The sequence below is a fragment of the Cherax quadricarinatus genome, chromosome 25, assembly GCF_038502225.1.
Source record: "Cherax quadricarinatus isolate ZL_2023a chromosome 25, ASM3850222v1, whole genome shotgun sequence".
In the NCBI taxonomy this organism is placed as follows: Eukaryota; Metazoa; Arthropoda; class Malacostraca; order Decapoda; family Parastacidae; genus Cherax; species Cherax quadricarinatus.
This window is the reverse complement of record NC_091316.1, coordinates 6,052,703-6,072,702: the sequence shown is the minus strand read 5'-3', so window position 1 is coordinate 6,072,702 and position 20,000 is coordinate 6,052,703. Positions and strand designations below refer to the sequence as shown.

At 44.5% G+C, this 20,000-nt stretch overlaps 1 protein-coding gene across 5 annotated transcripts in view; it reads right to left on the bottom strand.

Moving 5' to 3' along the window:
• Positions 1-20,000, bottom strand: part of LOC128690018 (dachshund homolog 2) — a 305,827-nt gene that overhangs the window by 224,912 nt on the left and 60,915 nt on the right. For 4 of the 5 annotated variants that reach the window (XR_008407248.2, XM_053778527.2, XM_053778528.2 and 1 more), the window contains exon 2: positions 8,053-8,097. The exons of the other annotated variant lie outside the window; for it this stretch is intronic. Coding sequence is in view for 3 of the 4 variants with exons in the window: in XM_053778527.2 (XP_053634502.1) it covers positions 8,053-8,097 (45 nt within the window). In the remaining variant the exon portion in view is untranslated. The remainder of the gene's footprint in view (positions 1-8,052; positions 8,098-20,000) is intronic. 5 annotated transcript variants of the gene reach the window in all.

Here is a 20,000-nt window from a genome sequence, read left to right as displayed (position 1 = left end):
ACTTCCACAGTATGCTACACTCCCACTGTATGCTCACTCCCACAGTAGGCTCCCTCCCACAGTATGCTCACTCCCACAGTAGGCTCACTCCCAAAGTATGCTCACTCCCACAGTATGCTCACTCCCACAGTATGCTCACTCCTACAGTATGCTCACTCCTACAGTATGCTCACTCCTACAGTATGCTCACTCCCACAGTTTGCTCACTCCCACAGTATGCTCATTCCTACAGTATGCTCACTCCTACAGTATGCTCACTCCTACAGTATGCTCACTCCCACAGTATGCTCACTCCCACAGTATGCTCACTCCTACAGTATGCTCACTCCCACAGTATGCTCACTCCTACAGTATGCTCACTCCTACAGTATGCTCACTCCCACAGTATGTTCACTCCCACAGTATGCTCACTCCTATAGTATGCTCACTCCCACAGTATGCTCACTTCCACAGAATGCTCACTCCTAAGGTATGCTTACTCCTACAGTATGCTCACTCCTACAGTATGCTCACTCCTACAGTATGCTCACTCCTACAGTATGCTCACTCCCACAGTATGCTCACTCCTACAGTATGCTCACTCCTACAGTATGCTCACTCCCACAGTATGCTCACTCCCACAGTATGCTCACTCCCACAGTATGCTCACTCCTACAGTATGCTCACTCCTACAGTATGCTCACTCTTACAGTATGCTCACTCCCACAGAATGCTTACTCCTACAGTATGCTCACTCCTACAGTATGCTCACTCCTACAGTATGCTCACTCCTACAGTATGCTCACTCCCACAGTATGCTCACTCCCACAATATGCTCACTCCTACAGTATGCTCACTCCTACAGTATGCTCACTCCTACAGTATGCTCACTCCCACAGTATGCTCACTCCCACAGTATGCTCATTCCTACAGTATGCTCACTCCTACAGTATGCTCACTCCTACAGTATGCTCACTCCCACAGTATGCTCACTCCCAGAGTATGCTCACTCCTACAGTATGCTCACTCCCACAGTATGCTCACTCCTACAGTATGCTCACTCCTACAGTATGCTCACTCCCACAGTATGCTCACTCCCACAGTATGCTCACTCCTACAGTATGCTCACTCCTACAGTATGCTCACTTTCACAGAATGCTCACTCCTACAGTATGCTTACTCCTACAGTATGCTCACTCCTACAGTATGCTCACTCCTACAGTATGCTCACTCCTACAGTATGCTCACTCCCACAGTATGCTCACTCCTACAGTATGCTCACTCCTACAGTATGCTAACTCCTACAGTATGCTCACTCCCACAGTATGCTCACTCCTACAGTATGCTCACTCCTACAGTATGCTAACTCCCACAGTATGCTCACTCCCACAGTATGCTCACTCCCACAGTATGCTCACTCCTACAGTATGCTCACTCCTACAGTATGCTCGCTCCTACAGTATGCTCACTCCCACAGAATGCTTACTCCTACAGTATGCTCACTCCTACAGTATGCTCACTCCTACTTTATGCTCACTCCTACAGTATGCTCACTCCCACAGTATGCTCACTCCCACAGTATGCTCACTCCTACAGTATGCTCACACCCACAGTATGCTCACTCCCACAGTATGCTTACTCCCACAGTATGCTTACTCCCACAGTATGCTCTCTCCCATAGCATGCTTACTCCCACAGCATGCTCACTTCCACAGTATGCTCACTCCCACAGTATGCTCACTCACACAGTATGCTCACTCCCACAGTATGCTCACTCCCACAGTGTGCTCACTCCCACAGTATGCTCACTCCCACAGTATGCTCACTCCCATAGTATGCTCACTCCCACAGTATGCTCACTCCCACAGTATGCTCACTTCCACAGTATGCTCACTTCCACAGTATGCTCACTCCCACAGTATGCTCACTCCCACAGTAAGCTCACTCCCACAGTATGCTCACTCCCACAGTATGCTCACTCCCACAGTATGCTCACTCCCACAGTATGCTCACTCCCACAGTATGCTCACTCCCACAGTAAGCAAACTCCCACAGTATGCTCACTCCCACAGTAAGCTCACTCTCACAGTATGCTCACTCCCACAGTATGCTCACTCCCACAGTATGCTCATTCCCACAGTATGCTCACTCCCACAGTATGCTAACTCCCACAGTATGCTCACTCCTACAGTATGCTCACTCCCACAGTATGCTCACCCCCACAGTATGCTCACTCCCACAGTATGCTCACTCCCACAGTAAGCTCACTCCTACAGTATGTTCACTCCCACAGTATGCTCACTCCCACAGTATGCTCACTCCAACAGTATGCTCACTTCCACAATATGCTCACTTCCACAGTATGCTCACTTCTACAGTATGCTCACTCCTACAGTATGCTCACTCCCACAGTATGCTCACTCCCACAGTATGCTCACTCCCACAGTATGCTCACTCCCACAGTATGCTACACTCCCACAGTATCCTACACTCCCACAGTATGCTCGCTCTAGCAGCATGCTACACTCCCACAGTATGCTCATTCCCCCAATATGCTCACTCCCACAGTATGCTACACTCCCACAGTATCCTACACTCCCACAGTAAGCTCACTCCCGCAGAATGCTACACTCCCACAGTATGCTTACTCCCAGCATGCTACACTCCCACAGCATGCTCACTCCCACAGCATGCTACACTCCCACAGTATGGTACACTCCCACAGTATGCTACACTCCCACAGTATGCTTACTGCCATAGCATGCTACACTCCCACAGTATGCTCATTCCCGCAGCATGCTACACTCCCACAGTATGCTTACTCCCACAGCATGCTACACCCCACAGTATGATACACTCCCACAGTATGCTACACTCCCACAGTATGCTCGCTCCCACAGCATGCTACATCCCACAGTATGATGCACTCCCACAGTATGCTGCACTACCACAGTATGCTCGCTACTACAGCATGCTACACTCCCAAAGTATGCTACACTCCCACAGTACGCTACACTCCCTCGGTACACTCACTCCCACAGCATGCTACACTCCCACAATATGCTTACTCCCACAGCATACTAGATTCTCACAGTATGCTCACTCTCACAGCATGCTACACTCCCACAGTATGATACACTCCCAGAGTATGCTACATTCTCATAGCATGCCCATTCCCACAGCATGTTCACATGTTGCACACCCACAGCATGCTACACACGCACAACATTCCCACACCCGCAGCAAGCCCACATCAACATACCCACACCTGTAGCACGCTCTCAGCACCATCCGCAACATGCCAACTCCCACAGCATGCCTACTACCACAGTACGCCGACAGCCCCAGTACGCCCACAGCCACAGTACATCCACATGCACAATATTCCCACAGCTACAGTACGCCCACAGCCACAGTACGCCCATAGTTACACATTTACACCTGCACGAGGATACCGAGACCACGCCCACCCTGACCAACAAAATATATCTTCTGGTCAGAAAACAAACACCTTGAAGCACCTTGACCACCTTAATATCTGAATCATTAGCCACAAGCTGGAGGCGAAGTCTGGCGAGGAAGACCGGAGTAACTGGGGGTTGGCGAGGAAGACCGAAGTAACTGGGGGTTGACGAGGAAGACCGGAGTAACTGGGGGTTGGCGAGGAAGACCGGAGTAACTGGGGGTTGGCGAGGAAGACCGGAGTAACTGGGGGTTGGCGAGGAAGACCGGAGTAGCTGGGGGTTGGCGAGGAAGAAGGCAGGAGTCGGTAATGTAAATAGCGGGGTTTAGGGGTTGGGGAGATGAACCAAGGTTGGGGTTGGGAGTTGTTGGGGTTTGGGAGCCTTGAAGTCGAAGTTAAGGGATTTCAGACGGGGAGGGGGAGAATGAACAAGAGAGGGGTTGTAGTGGGTCGGAAAGTGGGTTGATGAGGAGGTGGGTGGGTTGGCGGGTGGGTTGGAGGAGGTGGGCGAAAGAACATTTAACTTGTGTCATGGATAACTATTAAGGCGAGCATCGCTACAAGGGCAATGGCCAAGACGGCCCCAGTGGCCACTGTGGCCACTGTGGCCAGTGGCCGTGACTGGCCACTCTCAACATTGCTTATTATAACCGCTTTGAAGCCGCCGCCGCTATATATAAATCTTCCGATTCAGCCGTATCAATCTTTGGTGACCCGCCCTGGACCCGCACTACACAGCTTACCCGTAACCCCAGACCTCAGATTAGATTTAGATTTTGCCGCCGAAGTGGTTAGGTTATTGCGCACCCCATATCCATCCTATGGACGGCAGCGCGAAAGGCCTAGGAACTAGGGCCCAAAAGGATTTACAGACGTACATCTGGATTCGTATCTGCAGTTCACTTATCTATTAAATTGAAGAAATTTGCTTAATATATCTTGTATCATATTTTCATTAATAATATATCCTGACAAATAACATAGGTTATTATACTGTCCAAATCTATATTCGTCAAAAAGTGGACAATTAAGCACACTGTTCAAGATTGTGACCATAGGCCTGGCCACATACTTTGCATTTGGTTTGATTATCATCTGTGTCTCTGCCAGACTGCCACATGCACTTGTAACTAAACTCACGAAATCGTAATGGCACGATTACAAACAAACCATACCACGGGCGGGGTTAGAATCCGCGGGTTCTAACCCCTCCCGTGGTATTTTTTTTTTTACTTGTAACTAAGCCTGGCTACCACATCAGTCTGTTTGCATTGCATATTGTTCCATAACGTACTTATCAATGTTCATGTTATTCCTCAGCGCCGGACAATATAAGAAAAGATGAAGAAAATAGAAGAAAAAAAAACTCAGGAAGCCGAAACAAAATCCATTCAAATTTTTAAAAATAAAATTAAACATGAAGGGCAAAAATACAAAAAAAAAATGTATATATATGATAAGAAAAGTATGCCTATAAAAAAAGTGGACTTCAGTCCCACCCAGCCAAATAAAATAGATACATTACAAAAGTAAAGAAAGTAATTGATGTTGACCAAAATATTAATATGTGAAGGGCTAAACCCGTAGCTCTAAGTTCAGACGAGATGTGTCGTCTTGGGTTGTACAGGAGTGGGCAGAAGACTTAAACTGACTGATCTGGATATTTTTTTTAGCACATCATAAGGCAAACGGGTAAAGCAAAAAATTAAAAAAATGACCTACACTGGTGCTGCTATATACACGGAGCGATAAGGAAGAGTTTTGGGGAATCTAGTTACCTTTCTCCACGGTATATTTTTCATAAAAATGCTACGAAAGATCGCTAAATTGGATAATACAGGTGGAGGGCAAAATCCTCCTATGGAACTGTTCGGTTTGTATAACTTTGATATATCTTTGCGGGTTTTGATAGTTATCCTGCAGCCTGGCTCTGGGCCAGTCTTGTCTGATGAACCAAGCTGTTGATGCTGGTGACCCACTGGCACACACATCCATCATAGCCTGGTTAATCCAGTACGTGGCGGAGGTGCTTTTCAAGTTACCTCTTGAAGACTTCTACAATTGTTCCATTAGTGTTTCTAACATCATCTGGTAAAATGTTAAATAATCTGACACCACAAATGTTGATACAATGTTCTCTTACTGTACCCAGGGCGCCCCTGCTTTTCACTGGGTTTATTTTACCCTTTTATCCCAAATCAGTCACTCTATTGTTGTGCTGTAGGAATGTGTGGATTTGTTGCTACGCCATCAAGTAATTTGCATTTATATATTATCATATACCTCTTCTGCACTCCATAGAGTACATATTTAGGACTTTTGAGACCTTCCCAGAAATTTAGATGCTTCATTGGCTCTATGCGGCCAGTAAATGATTTGTGTATTTGTTCCAGCATTAATATCTCTTGCTCTGAATGGAGCTGCCAACACTAAACAGTACTCTAAGCGAGAGAGCACAAAGTGACTAGCGTCACCAGTGGCATTATTTCAAATTTCAGGGATTACTATTTGTCCGTTTTATGTGTCACTTCCATGGGGGATGATTTTTTTTTCATTCTCCAACTCAATTTCGTTTAGTGGATTGTTGAACATTATTTCATATTTCATATTTTAGAATTTCGCTTATTTATTTTTCATTGTCAATGCATGAACCTCCTGCGATTAATTCTACAGGTACTGTAGTTCTTAACTTGTATTATGTATATACGTAGAAATTTTTGTGTACGAAATCTCAAGTTTCTGTAGTATCCTTTGCTGCGACAGATTCACATTTTTAATCAGTTTGGTAACCCTTTCTCTTCTGTACATTCTTCTACTACCTCTTTGATCTATTAGGTTTTCTCAATGGTACATATTTTATAAAGACTTTCCATGCCTCTGTGAGGGTTTAGGATTTAGGGTTCTCATAACTGTTGTCCAGGGTATGTCTGACAGTAATTTCTTTATTTTGTCCAGGTTAAATTTTCGGTTGTTGAAGTTAAATTTACTCTTGCAGTATTACTGAAGTTTTCAGCCTCCTGTATTTATTCTTCTTAACATTCCTATGATGTTGTGTCGGAATATATTGTATTTGTAATTGTTATTTGTCTGATTAGTTCCTCGTTATTTCCGAAGATAAAGTCCAGTATGCTTTCATTTCAATTTGTTTTTGTTATCTGTTGGTTAAAAGGAAACTTTACAATAATCCTCATTAGCTCTCTGGTGTGTATCTGCAGTACTAAGTATTACTAGTACAACGCTTAGACTCACCATCTTATTTTTCATATTTTAGAGGTTGAAATATCCGAGGAGGATAATGTCTGTTGAAGGTTATTCAGATTTCCATGACATATTTTCCTTAACAGTTACGTGAACCCCTGAGCCGTCGCTGACCGTGATTTATTTACAAGGATATTCATTAGATTCTTGTTCTCCTGTATATCAAATTCTGTTACTGATATGTCTCTAATGGGACTCACGAAATCGTAATGACACGATTGCAAACAAACAGTACCACAGGTGGGGGTTAGAACCCGGGATCAGAAAGTCTCAAAACTCCAGACTGTCGCGTTAGCCACTGGGTCTGCTAGCCACAATAAGATTCATCCAACTGGCTAGCTGGCCCAGTGGCTAACGCGACGGTCTGGAGTTCTGAAACTCTCTGATCATGGGTTCTAACCCCGCCCGTGGTATGTTTTATGTCTGTAACGGGTTCCGACAAGCATTTGCCTCGTGGGCCGGTCTCAGACCAGACCCAAATTGAAAAGAAAATGTTCCACGAATTAGAACTGCTGTCTTAAAACACACACAGGAAAGTAACGTGTATACGTAATATAAATGAAAGTTTGTCAACCTTATTTTGCATTTTACATGTTAACAACACAAAAACTGTATTGCTCAATGGTGAAATGGATGGACTCGTGTATTTATTTAGATTTAAAAATCTATTGAGAGTTCCCATAAAATACTAATCTGGAAATCTACTGATCTGGAAACTACGAAGAAGGAATAAGAGACAAACTGATAACAGAAGTAGAATTACCGACAATGTGTTAGGTAGAAGGACACATTAGTCACACGTGTGTCCTCTTACCTAACAAGAGACAAACTATTTCAATGGAAGAGAGATTTTGGTTGAAGAGAAAAATGCGAACACTGATACGAGGATAAAATCATGTTACCCTGGAAAATTGTCACCGGTGATTCCTACAGCGATCAGTATTTGTGTAGATGATTCTAATTTATATGACTTGCTAGATGGAACTAAAAACTATGTAAATGGTCGTAAATGTGAAAATTCTATGCAGATTAATTAAAAAATAACTATGGAGACTAATTAAATTAATAACTATGCAGATTAATTAAAAAATAACTATGGAGACTAATTAAAAAATAACTATGCAGATTAATTAAAAAATAACTATGGCTTGAGTATCTGACGATAATTATCATATAAAGGAAACTAGAATAACAAAATACTAAGAGAAAGAAAGGGGGTCTAGGAATATAGGCAAAATATTTCTAAATCTAAAAGGATTTAGAAATTCTTATGCTTCACGAACGTCAAAATAACCTTCAGATTAATGAATAGAGAAATGCTAAAAAAAAAAAAAAAACGGTTCACAACGTACGTTAAGCCAAAATTGGAATATGCAGCAGTAGTGTGGTGTCCACACCTGAAAAAAAACGTGAATAAGATAGAAAAAGTTCAAAGATGTGCTGCAAAATGGCTTCCAGAGCTAAAAAAAAAAAAAAAAAAGAGTAGCAAAGAAAGACTTAAAACAGATATTCTCTCGTTGGTTGATAGAAGAGGAGATATGATAACTACATACAGGATCCCAAAACAGGAGAATATAGATATATGATTTCATAGAACCAGCTACAGGGAGAATAACAAGACAAAATTTTAAACTATGAAGAAAGAGCTAAAACCTACACCCTTAGCGGTTTCTCCTAAATATAATCATAATGGCTAAAGAATATATGTTAAGAAAATTGCAATACAAAACAAAAGTTTTGAAGTTTTAATGAAACATTACAAAATAAAAGACCAGAAGTTAATAAAACTTAATGTATATATTTCATAATAATTCTTGGGAGAAGGAAGAGCTTAATATAATTGAGGAATTACATAATATACCGAGGGAATTATTAATGGAGACACTAAAAAAAAAAATAGCGTACTTCGATATTTTAATTATATAAAAAATGCTGGGTAACTTTGGAGGCTGGAACCTCAAATAAAAAGTCAATAACATTTCTAATAATGATAATTATTTTATGCCTCAGCGTGTTGTTTGAAGGGACGAAAAAAAACGGAAGAAGTCATCATTACGAAATCTAATATTTACTAAAACAGAAGTCCAAATTTTTATAATAAACAAATGTACTTGGAAGGAGTGACCAAATGTTGAGGAAATGACATTGTTAAATATAACGTAGGAAGTGAAAAACGAGAATTAAAATAGGAACACCTTGAATATGAGAAAGGAAAATATAATACATTGACAGTATTTTAGAGAAAGTAAAAGGGGTATGATAGGTAGGGACAGATAGGCTATAATTTCCACATATTTCTGTAGCATGCATGAACATGGAATACGTTTGTTCCAAGAAAGAAATAGCAGATACATAAAATTATATAGTGAATGATGGAGAGAAAGATATAAAGTACCGAAGCGATGAATGAAGACAGTATATGGAGTATAAACGATTCTTTATTCACAAGGACCAGCGAACACACACACACACACACACACACACACACACACACACACACACACCATCTTTCAACTGAAATCAGTCATCGGGTAAAACTGCTCTTTCTAATTATGTCCCCCCCCCCGTTCATCTGCAACCTCACCCCCTTCCCTCTTCTGCGGCTCCTCCCCGTCTTGCAACCCCCTCCCTCCCCCTGCACAACCCCCCTCCCATCCACTCTAATCCTCGTCTGTAACTTCACCTCTGTCACCCCTCTCCCCCCATCCTGAAGGATCATTGGACAGCAGCATCGCAGCAGAAGCAACATTAGATGCAACAGCAGCAAGGGTAGGCAGGGATACAGTAGCAGTAATGGCAGACGCAACAGTAACAGATACAGTAGCAGACGCAGTTGCAGCCGTAGAAGCAACAAACGCAACAACAGTCACAGTAGCAACATCGACAGCAGCAGTAGCAATAGCAGTAGCAGTAGTAGAGGCAGCAAGGGAAGGCAGCAGGGGCAGCAGTAGGGGCAGCAAGAGAAGACAGCAGGGGCAGCAGTAGTAGCAGTAGAGGCAGCAGGGTCAACAGTAGCGGAAGTATATGCAGCAAGGCAAGACAGGAGGGTCAACACTAGATGAAGTGAAGGCAGCAGTAGAGGCTGCAAGGGAAGGCAGTAGAGACAGCAGGGGAGGGAAGCATAGATAGCAGTAGAGGCAGCAGTAAAAGCAGCAAGGAAATTCATTAGAGGCAGTAGGGAAGGCAGCAGAGGAAGACAGCAAGGGAAGGCAGCAGAGGAAGGCAGCAAGGGAAAGGTAGCAGACGAAGGTAGCAAGGGAAAGGTAGCAGGGGAAGGCAGCCAGAAAAAGGCAGCCAGGGGAAGGCAGCAAGGGAAGGCAGCAAAGGAAAGCAGCAGGGGAAGGCAGCCAGGGGAAGGCAGCAAGGGAGAGGTAGCAGGGAAAGGCAGCAGGGAGAAGGCAACAGGGGAAGGCAGCAGGGAGGAGGCAGCAGGGAGGAGGCAACAGGGGCAGGCAGTAGGAGAAGGCAGCAAAGGAAGGCAGCAGGGAGAAGGCAACAGGGAAAGGCAGCAGGGGAAGACAACAAGGGAAGGCAGCAGGGAGAAGGCAACAGGGGAAGGCAGCAGGGGAAGACAGCAAGGGAAGGCAGCAGGGAGAAGGCAACAGGGAAAGGCAGCAGGGGAAGGCAGCAGGTCTCACTGCCTGATATGGTGCATCGATTTTTAATTGGGTTTCATTCCGGTCAGCAGCTGCTCCTCCCGGGTAATTACCGACCGCCTCCCCCGACACTCACATGGGACTAAAAATCGGGGAGAGCTGACAGTGGGGGAATTGGAGGGTGAGGGAGGAAGGGAATGTGTGGGTGGAATGGAGGGGGCAAAAGTGGGGGAAGGAAGAGACGAGAGAGAGAACTGGGGAAGTATTGGTGAAAGGAAGATGAGGCGTAAGAGAGGTGAAGGACATAATAATAATAATAATAATAATAATAATAATAATAATAATAATAATAATAATAATAATAATAATAATAATTAATAATAATAATAATAATAATAATAATAATAATAATAATAATAATTAATAATAAAAACAATAAAAATAATAATAATAATCTATATTTCTTCAGATACATGTACAAGGTATACAGACAGACCATAGTTGACATCAATGACATACTGCCATATAGAAACCTTAATATGCCGAGCATTTCGGGAAAATTAGGTCAGTTTTGTTTCCAGGATGCGACCCACACCAGTCGACTAGCACCCAGGTACTTATTTTACTACTAATTGAACAGTGGCATCAGGTGTCTTAAGGAAACACGTCCTTATGTTTCCACCCGGACCGGGGATCGAACCTCGGACTTCAGTGTGTGAGCTGAGTGCGCTAGCAATCGAGCCACGGGACACATAAGAGATATGGGAATATAAGAGAGAGAGAAGTAAAGAATTAAGAGAAAAGGTTGAAGTGGTAAGAAGAAGTGGAAAAGGTGATTTGTAAGAGGGTGAGAGACCTGATTAAAGAAGAAAGAGGGTAGCAGCATGAGGGGAGAGAGGAAGGGAAAGAGAGAGAGAGAGAGAGAGAGAGAGAGAGAGAGAGAGAGAGAGAGAGAGAGAGAGAGAGAGAGAGAGAGAGAGAGAGAGAGAGAGAGAGAGAGAGAGAGAGATTTATTAAACCAGAGCAATACATGAGAGAGAAGAGGAGAGAGAGAGAGGATCCGCGACAGAAGGGAAAACGGAATGACAAGATATAAAAGGAACGAGAAAGATGAGTGAAAAAGAATAAAGCAAGAAAAGCAAGTGAAGGAGTTACAAGTCACGTGGGAGAGACAGCAACAGTGGTCGACAGTAACAGTGAGCGACAGCAACAGAGACGACAGCAACAGTTTGCGACAGCAACAGTTTGCGACAGCAACAGAGACGACAGCTACAGTGGACGACAGCAACAGTGGACGACAGCAACAGTGAGCGACAGTAACAGAGGCGACAGCAACAGTGAGCGACAGTAACAGAGGCGACAGCAACAGTGAGCGACAGCAACAGTGGGCGACAGCAACAGTGACGACAGCAACAGTGGGCGACAGCAACAGAGGCGACAGCAACAGTGAGCGACAGTAACAGAGGCGACAGCAACAGTGAGCGACAGCAACAGTGGGCGACAGTAACAGTGAGCGACAGCAACAGAGACGACAGCAACAGTGGGCGACAGCAACAGTGGGCGACAGCAACAGTGGGCGACAGCAACAGTGAGCGACAGCAACAGAGACGACCCCAACAGTGGGCGACAGCAACAGAGGTGACAGCAACAGTGAGCGACAGTAACAGAGACGACCCCAACAGTGGGCGACAGCAACAGAGGTGACAGCAACAGTGGGCGACAGTAACAGTGGGCGATAGTAACAGAGACGACAGCAACAGTGGGCGATAGTAACAGAGACGACAGCAACAGTGGGCGACAGCAACAGTGAGCGACAGCAACAGTGGGCGACAGCTACAGTGAGCGACAGTAACAGAGACGACCCCAACAGTGGGCGACAGCAACAGAGGTGACAGCAACAGTGGGCGACAGTAACAGTGGGCGATAGTAACAGAGACGACAGCAACAGTGGGCGATAGTAACAGAGACGACAGCAACAGTGGGCGACAGTAACAGAGACAACAGCAACAGTGGGCGACAGTAACAGAGACGACAGCAACAGTGGGCGATAGCAACAGAGGCAACAGCAACAGTGAGCGACAGCAACAGAGGATACAGCAACAAAGGCAACAGCAACAGAGGCGACAGCAACAGAGGCGACAGCAACAGAGGCGACAGCAACAGAGGCGACAGCAACAGAGGCGACAGCAACAGAGGCGACAGCAACAGAGGCGACAGCAACAGAGGCGACAGCAACAGAAGTGTTCTAAGATTCTTGCGATAGGAAATTGCTGTCCTGGACGAAGCTCTAGACCCGTGTGGAGTCATTGTCAGCTTACGAAAGACTCGAATAAGAGAGAGAGAGAGAGAGAGAGAGAGAGAGAGAGAGAGAGAGAGAGAGAGAGAGAGAGAGAGAGAGAGAGAGAGAGAGAGAGAGAGAGAGAGAGACAGACAGACAGACAGACACAGATAGACAGATAGACAGACAGAAACAGATAGACAGACAGGACTAGACTTTGTTTTGTAGTATGAGGAAATGCTAGACAAGAAGGCTGGAGGGTTATCATGGAAGTCGAAAGGTTGGAACTGGAATCCGGCGAAAGACCGGAGGGCGAAGCCAGATACTTCTGAGGGCGAGGCAAGGCACAGCTGAGGGTGAGGCCAGGCACTGCTGAAGGCGATGCTAGGCACTCCTGAGGGCAAGGCCAGGCACTGTTAAGGGTGAGGCCAGGCATTGCTGAAGGCGAGGCCAGGCACTCCTGAGGGCGAGGCCAGGCACCGCTGAGGGCGAGGCCAAGGATTCTTGAGTCAGCAGGCTCCTGTAAACTCATCCCCCCATCCCCGTTCCTCCCGGACGAGGCTCCCCCCCGGGTCAGCAGGTTCCAGCACCCTCACTGGGACGATGAAGCTGTTGTATATTTTGTAATAAATCATAAATTTATTAGTGCCCCTGAGTCCAGCATTTAGCAACACTCCTGCCACTGAATTTTTAGACCCCACCCCGTGTCTCCTTTACCACCTTGTTCCCCACCTCCTCCTCTTCCTTCCCCGTTCTTCCTTCTTCCTACTTGCGAGTCGTCAAGACGGAGAAGGAGGGAATTACTGTATAATATTTTCCAATCACATCACATTGGCAGCCTTTGCAATGTTTACAGCGGTGAAGCAGGAAAAGGTCGCAACATCAAAGAGGCACGACCTGGCTCTCATTAGCTCCAGTCCCAGATCACACTGAGTAAATGAGTCGGTGTGAGCTGGCTTCTCTCGCTTCTACTCTCCTTCCAGCTCCTCTCTTTACCCCACTTTCCTTCCATAGCTGTCACTGCTCTCTCCACCACCACCAGCACCGTGGTCGCCATCCTCTTCTCCCCCACTTGCTTCACTTCCCTTGTCCTCCTCTTCTCCAAAATTGCTTCACCACTCCCACCCTCGTCCTCTTCTCCCCAACTTGCTTCACCACCCCCACTTGTTTCACCACCCCCACTTGCTTCACCATCCCCACTTGCTTCACCACCCCCACTTGTTTCACCACCCCCACTTGCTTCACCACCCCCACTTGCTTCACCACCCTCACTTCCTTCACCACCCCCACTTGCTTCACCTCCCCCACGTGCTTCAACTCCCCCACTTGCTTCACCACCCCCACTTGCTTCACCACCCCCACTTGCTTCACCATCCCCACTTGCTTCACCACCCCCACTTGCTTCACCAACCCCACTTGCTTCACCACCCCCACTTGCTTCACCACCCCCACTTGCTTCACCACCCCCACTTGCTTCACCACCCCCACTTGCTTCACCACCCCCACTTGCTTCACCACCCCCACTTGCTTCACCACCCCCACTTGCTTCACCACCCCCACTTGCTTCACCACCCCCACTTGCTTCACCATCCCCACTTGCTTCACCACCCCCACTTGCTTCACCACCCCCACTTGCTTCACCACCCCCACTTGCTTCACCACCCCCACTTGCATCACCACCCCCACTTGCTTCACCACCCCCACTTGCTTCACCACCCCCACTTGCTTCACCACCCCCACTTGTTTCACCACCCCCACTTGCTTCACCACCCCCACTTGCTTCACCACCCCCACTTGCTTCACCACCCCCACTTGCTTCACCACCCCCACATCCTACACCACCCCCACTTGCTTCACCACCCCCACTTGTTTCACCACCCCCACTTGCTTCACCACCCCCACTTGCTTCACCACCCCCACTTGCTTCACCACAGCCACTTGCTTCACCTCCCCCACTTGCTTCACCACCCCCACTTGCTTCACCACCCCCACTTGCTTCACCACCCTCACTTGTTTCACCACCCCCACTTGCTTCACCACCCCCACTTGCTTCACCACCCCCACTTGCTTCACCACCCCCACTTGCTTCACCACCCCCACTTGCTTCACCACCCCCACTTGCTTCACCACCCCCACTTGCTTCACCACCCCCACTTGCTTCACCATCCCCACTTGCTTCACCACCCCCACTTGCTTCACCACCCCCACTTGCTTCACCATCCCCACTTGCTTCACCACCCCCACTTGTTTCACCACAGCCACTTGCTTCACCACCCCCACTTGCTTCACCACCCCCACTTGTTTCACCACCCCCACTTGCTTCACCACCCCCACTTGCTTCACCACCCCCACTTGCTTCACCACCCCTACTTGCTTCACCACCCCCACTTGCTTCACCATCCCCACTTGCTTCACCACCCCCACTTGCTTCACCACCCCCACTTGCTTCACCACCCCCACTTGCTTCACCACCCCCACCCTCTATATTAATTGACCGTTTTCATTAAAAATAAATTTATGAATAAAATATATTATGGAATGTTTATTAAACATCTCACTCATTAAGAATACGACATTTGTGCATCATTTGCGGATCTCTACTGAGGAAACGTTTCGCCAGCAAGTGGCTTCCTCAGTCCAATTCAGAGAAGAACGGTGGAAGGAGAGAAGGAGTTTGAAGTAATGAGTCCCTCAGCCTGGAGTCGATGCTTCAGACTGAAAGTACTTACAAGACTGATGGACTGAACACACCGAATACTGGCTGAGGAACTGATTATACCTCAAATTTCTCCTCTTTTTTCCACCGTCTTCTCTCAAATACAAGTTTATTGCGCCTCTGTCACGGAGAAATCTTCACAAAACTTCAACTTTTGTCTACAGGATAGACCATTCTGAAAGATGGAAATCTCTCATTAATTGTAATGAAGGACAGAACGCTTGTGAAACATCTTTACCAGTAGACGTTTCGCCGTCCAGTGGCTTTATCATTGCAATATGGTAATACCTAATTAGCTCTAACTTCAGCTTTGCTGCCGTAGCTGATGAATCCTTAATGGAATAATTGACGATATCTGCAGGTCTCTAGTGGAGTCTATCAGCTCAGGCTGACTGATTTCAGCACTGTGTTGAATGTGTGATGGAATATACAGGAAAACTTTGCCAGCTTTTCTTACCGCTATGTGACTGTCATATATAATAGTGCAGCAGTGCATTGTTGATGTATCCCATATTGCTAAATGATAAAGAAAATGTCACCATGGGGAAGTGGAACAGAATTCTTCCTCCGTAAGCCATGCGTGTTGTAAGAGGCGACTAAAATGCCGGGAGCAAGGGGCTAGTAACCTCTTCTCCTGTATATATTACTAAATGTAAAAGGAGAAACTTTCGTTTTTCCTTTTGGGCCACCCCGCCTCGGTGGGATACGGCCGGTGTGTTGAAAGAAAGATATATATATATATATATATATATATATTATATATATATATATATATATATATATATATATATATATATATATATATATCTATATATATAGTTTTCCCTGAAGCAAGTTTATTCTTTTCTCTGAGGATGAGGGTCCCTAGGACAGTTCTAGAGATGGTATCTCCCTATATATATATATATATATATATATATATATATATATATATATATATATATATATATATATATATATATATATATATATATATATATATATATAAATCTTTTGCTACGTTGGCACTCATGCCAAGAAGCCAAAGAGTTGAACCCTTTCTTTCCACTTCCAGGGCTAAATTAACCCTAAAACTGCCAGCACCCTGGGGAGTCGGGGAATTAGGAAAAAAACTCTTTGATTACAAGGAACTCTCACAGAGCGAGGGAAGAGGAGCAGCATGAGGGAGGGAGGTAAGCTGAAGACTCGCAAATCATGGCTGCTATGTTGGCAGGTCGAGGGGCAATGTTGGCTGGCAGCTAGCCTATGTTGGCTGGTAGCTAGGCTATATGTTGGCTGGTAGAGGGATTGTGCGGGCTGGTAACTAGGCTATAATGACTAATAGCTAGGCTATGACTGGTAACTAGGCTATATTGGCTGGTAGAAGGGCTATGCTGGCTGGCAGCTAGGCTATGGTGACTAGTAGCTAGGCTATGACTAATAGCTAGACTACGATGACTGGTAGCTAGGCTATGTTGGATGATTGTTAGGCTAGCTCAACAGGTACAAACCAGAGCTAATGGTTTTTGTGATAAATTTCCTCTGAAACAACAAAACCTTCTAGAAATGAAAATACACTGGATTTGATCTTCACGAACAACGAGGAATATACTCTGATCACAACATCACTGAAGTACAAAACGAGTGTAATATAGGGGTGAAAACTCCACTAGTAATGTTTGAGAGGGAAAGCTCGGTAAATTTAACTGCGACAATCAAAGTCCTGACTGGGACAAAATATTCATACCCTAGTGCTTGGATAAGTTGAATACAGAATTATACAAGACCTGCTTAATTATTTATCACTAAGAAAAGCTAAAATCAGGTCAAATTTAGAGAGAGAGAGAGAGAGCGTAGAAAAACGTACAGAAGAAGAAAACTGTTATGAAACGTGACTGTCACTAAGAGGAAACATAATCTTAACTGAGAGATTACTGATATAGAATAAAAACTTAGGCTGTCCAGGCACAAAAAGTAACAAGGAAACAAAAAAAAATGTCTAAGATATTGAAAGACACTCCAAATATTTCTACACATATGTAAAATCCACGTTAAGAGCTACCTGTAGGACTGGACCAGCAGCCATAGCAAGTTCATAGACTGACGATGAAGAAGAAATGAGCTAAATCCTAAAAGGCCAATACGAATGAAGTCTACTGAACGAAAGCTGGCTGGAGAATGCAGAAGATTTTATCGTTACCTCCTGTAAGCCACACAGCTCATGTAACTCCTATAGAGCTCTAAAAAGAAATAGAAAATATGTCCACTCATGCAGCACCTGGACCGCATTCCTGGGTTTCCTTGTTTATTAAGAAGTGCAAAATATCATCAGCATGCATACTCGGTATCCTTTAGAGACAGAAATTAGATGTAGGTAAAATACCAGATACCTTAAAGAATGCAGACATAGCTCCTTTGTATAAGGGAGGCAGTAGAACTCCATCCAAAACTCAAACCAATAGCTCAGTCCTTTCCTCATCACAAAAGTTTTTGAGTGATGAGAGCTGTCATATTACACCCTTCGTGGAACAACACAACTTGTACAAGACTAACCAACATGGTTTTAGAACAGAAAGATCATTGTGGCAATTACGGAGGCGCTGGAAGAAAACCAGAACGCGGATGTGGTACACAGGGATTTTGCAGTGGCGTTTGACACGCAATCTTGGGGTGATTGCACATAAAATGAGGGCGAAAGGTATAATTTGGAAAGTAGACAAATAGATTTTCAACGTTCTGACAAACAGTACACATAAAATAATAGTAAACAGAGCAAAATCCAGCATTAACAAAAGGAAAAGCACAGTATCCCAAGGGACGATCCTGGAACCTTTACCGTTTCTTATCCTCATAACTGATATAGATTAAAAACGCTCGCCACAGTTTCGTATCATCATATACACTGATCAAGACATTTATTAAGTTTCTATGTCTTGATGACTGCATACATGTCTTTACTTACGCATCACCAAACAAACGAAAAGAGCAGGTGAAGAACCAGGGTGCAATAATGAGAGATGACCTTTCTTTCAAAGAACACATTGAGGCACATATCTAGACACCCAGGAAAATGATGTAGATAAGGATAACTTTGAAAACAATAAAGATAATAAAACATTTAAATTACGGGGAAGTCCTGAATACTCGTATGGACTTTCTGGACAGAATATAAATAAATATATATATATATATATATATATATATATATATATATATATATATATATATATATATATATATATATATATATATATATATATATATATATATATATATATATATAAACATTGAAGTTACTAGAGGGATTAGTCGCAACTCGGCATACTGCCATAACATACTGGAGTGAGAGATATAAGATAAAATAAAACAATAAACCCACTGAAAAACAGTGTTGCCGTGGGTAGAATAAAGAAACATTGTTTCAACAATCGTGGGTTAAACTACTCAACACACTACCACAAGATACCAGAAACACTGCTGGAACAAGTGTAGAAGTCGTCAAAAGGAAATTCGCCAAGAACCTCCGTCAAGTGTTGCATCAATCAGACTATTATGGATATATCGGCCAACGGGCTGCCAGGACTAGTCTCGTTGCAAACCTTGCACTTTCGCCAATTCCTTGATATTCTTAATCAGGTATGGGTTCTATATTGGTGTTGCATATTACAATATGATCCTGACGTACACTGTATACAGTGTCTTGAATGATTAATTGACTTTCTGAAAGTTAATCTTCGATGAACCAGACTTGTTACACGCGCCCATTTTTTCACCTCTTCCCAAACAATCACTCGTTGTTTTCTTCCTGCTCAGCATTTCTTTAATGTTATTCCTGCCTGTTCCTCTAGCTTTTGTCCCAGTCTCTTGTGCGTTACTGCAGTACTGACCAAAAAATATACAATCTACCCATCCCTCTCCTGTTTCACTTCTGTTACCTTGTGGAATTCGTGTGTGTGTGTGTATGTGTGTGTGTGTGTGTGTGTGTGTGTGTGTGTGTGTGTGTGTGTGTGTGTGTGTGTGTGCGTATGAATACGTGTTTGCGTGCACGTGTATAGTACACAGATATGAAGCATGGGCTTAAACATATTGATATAAAATGCGATATAACCGTCAAATTGCACGGTGTTGTAGCACGTTGATTTCTAGACGGTCGATGCCTAAACCAGACAGAAGACCTCCCCTCAGGAGGGCAGACTTCGCTGAGGCTCAACCCTCAATTTGCTTACAAGAAAGACAAACTACTTTCTCGTCTCCACTCTGCACAACACTCACTAAACTTCCACATTAGAGGTGGATGGTGTTAAGCATTGGTCCACTCCTCTCAGTCTTCAACATCACATACTAATCCAATCTTTTATAATCCTCGTGGCCCTCATATTTATAAAAGAAAAAATACCTAAACTGCCGTGCGGCAAAAAAAAGCAGGTAGAGAGTTGGGCAGGTAAGGGAATCCAATTGCCCTGAGGCTGTCCCAGGTAGTGTTCAGTAGCTGGTCGCTGCCCCTTCAAAGGTACACAGCAGATCTAGGAAGACCTACCTTGCCTGAACTCATGTAAATGCTCCGTACTAGTACCTTTTCTTGTCCAGTTATTGTTTGGCTTGCTATGTTTTAAAGCGTATCGACTATAACGATGGTCATAATGGCTGTGCATCACCTGCGCATCCTTTAGTTCATAAAATCTTTAAAATAAGACTTAAGGTAAATTTTCAAATGTACATACACTGAGAGAT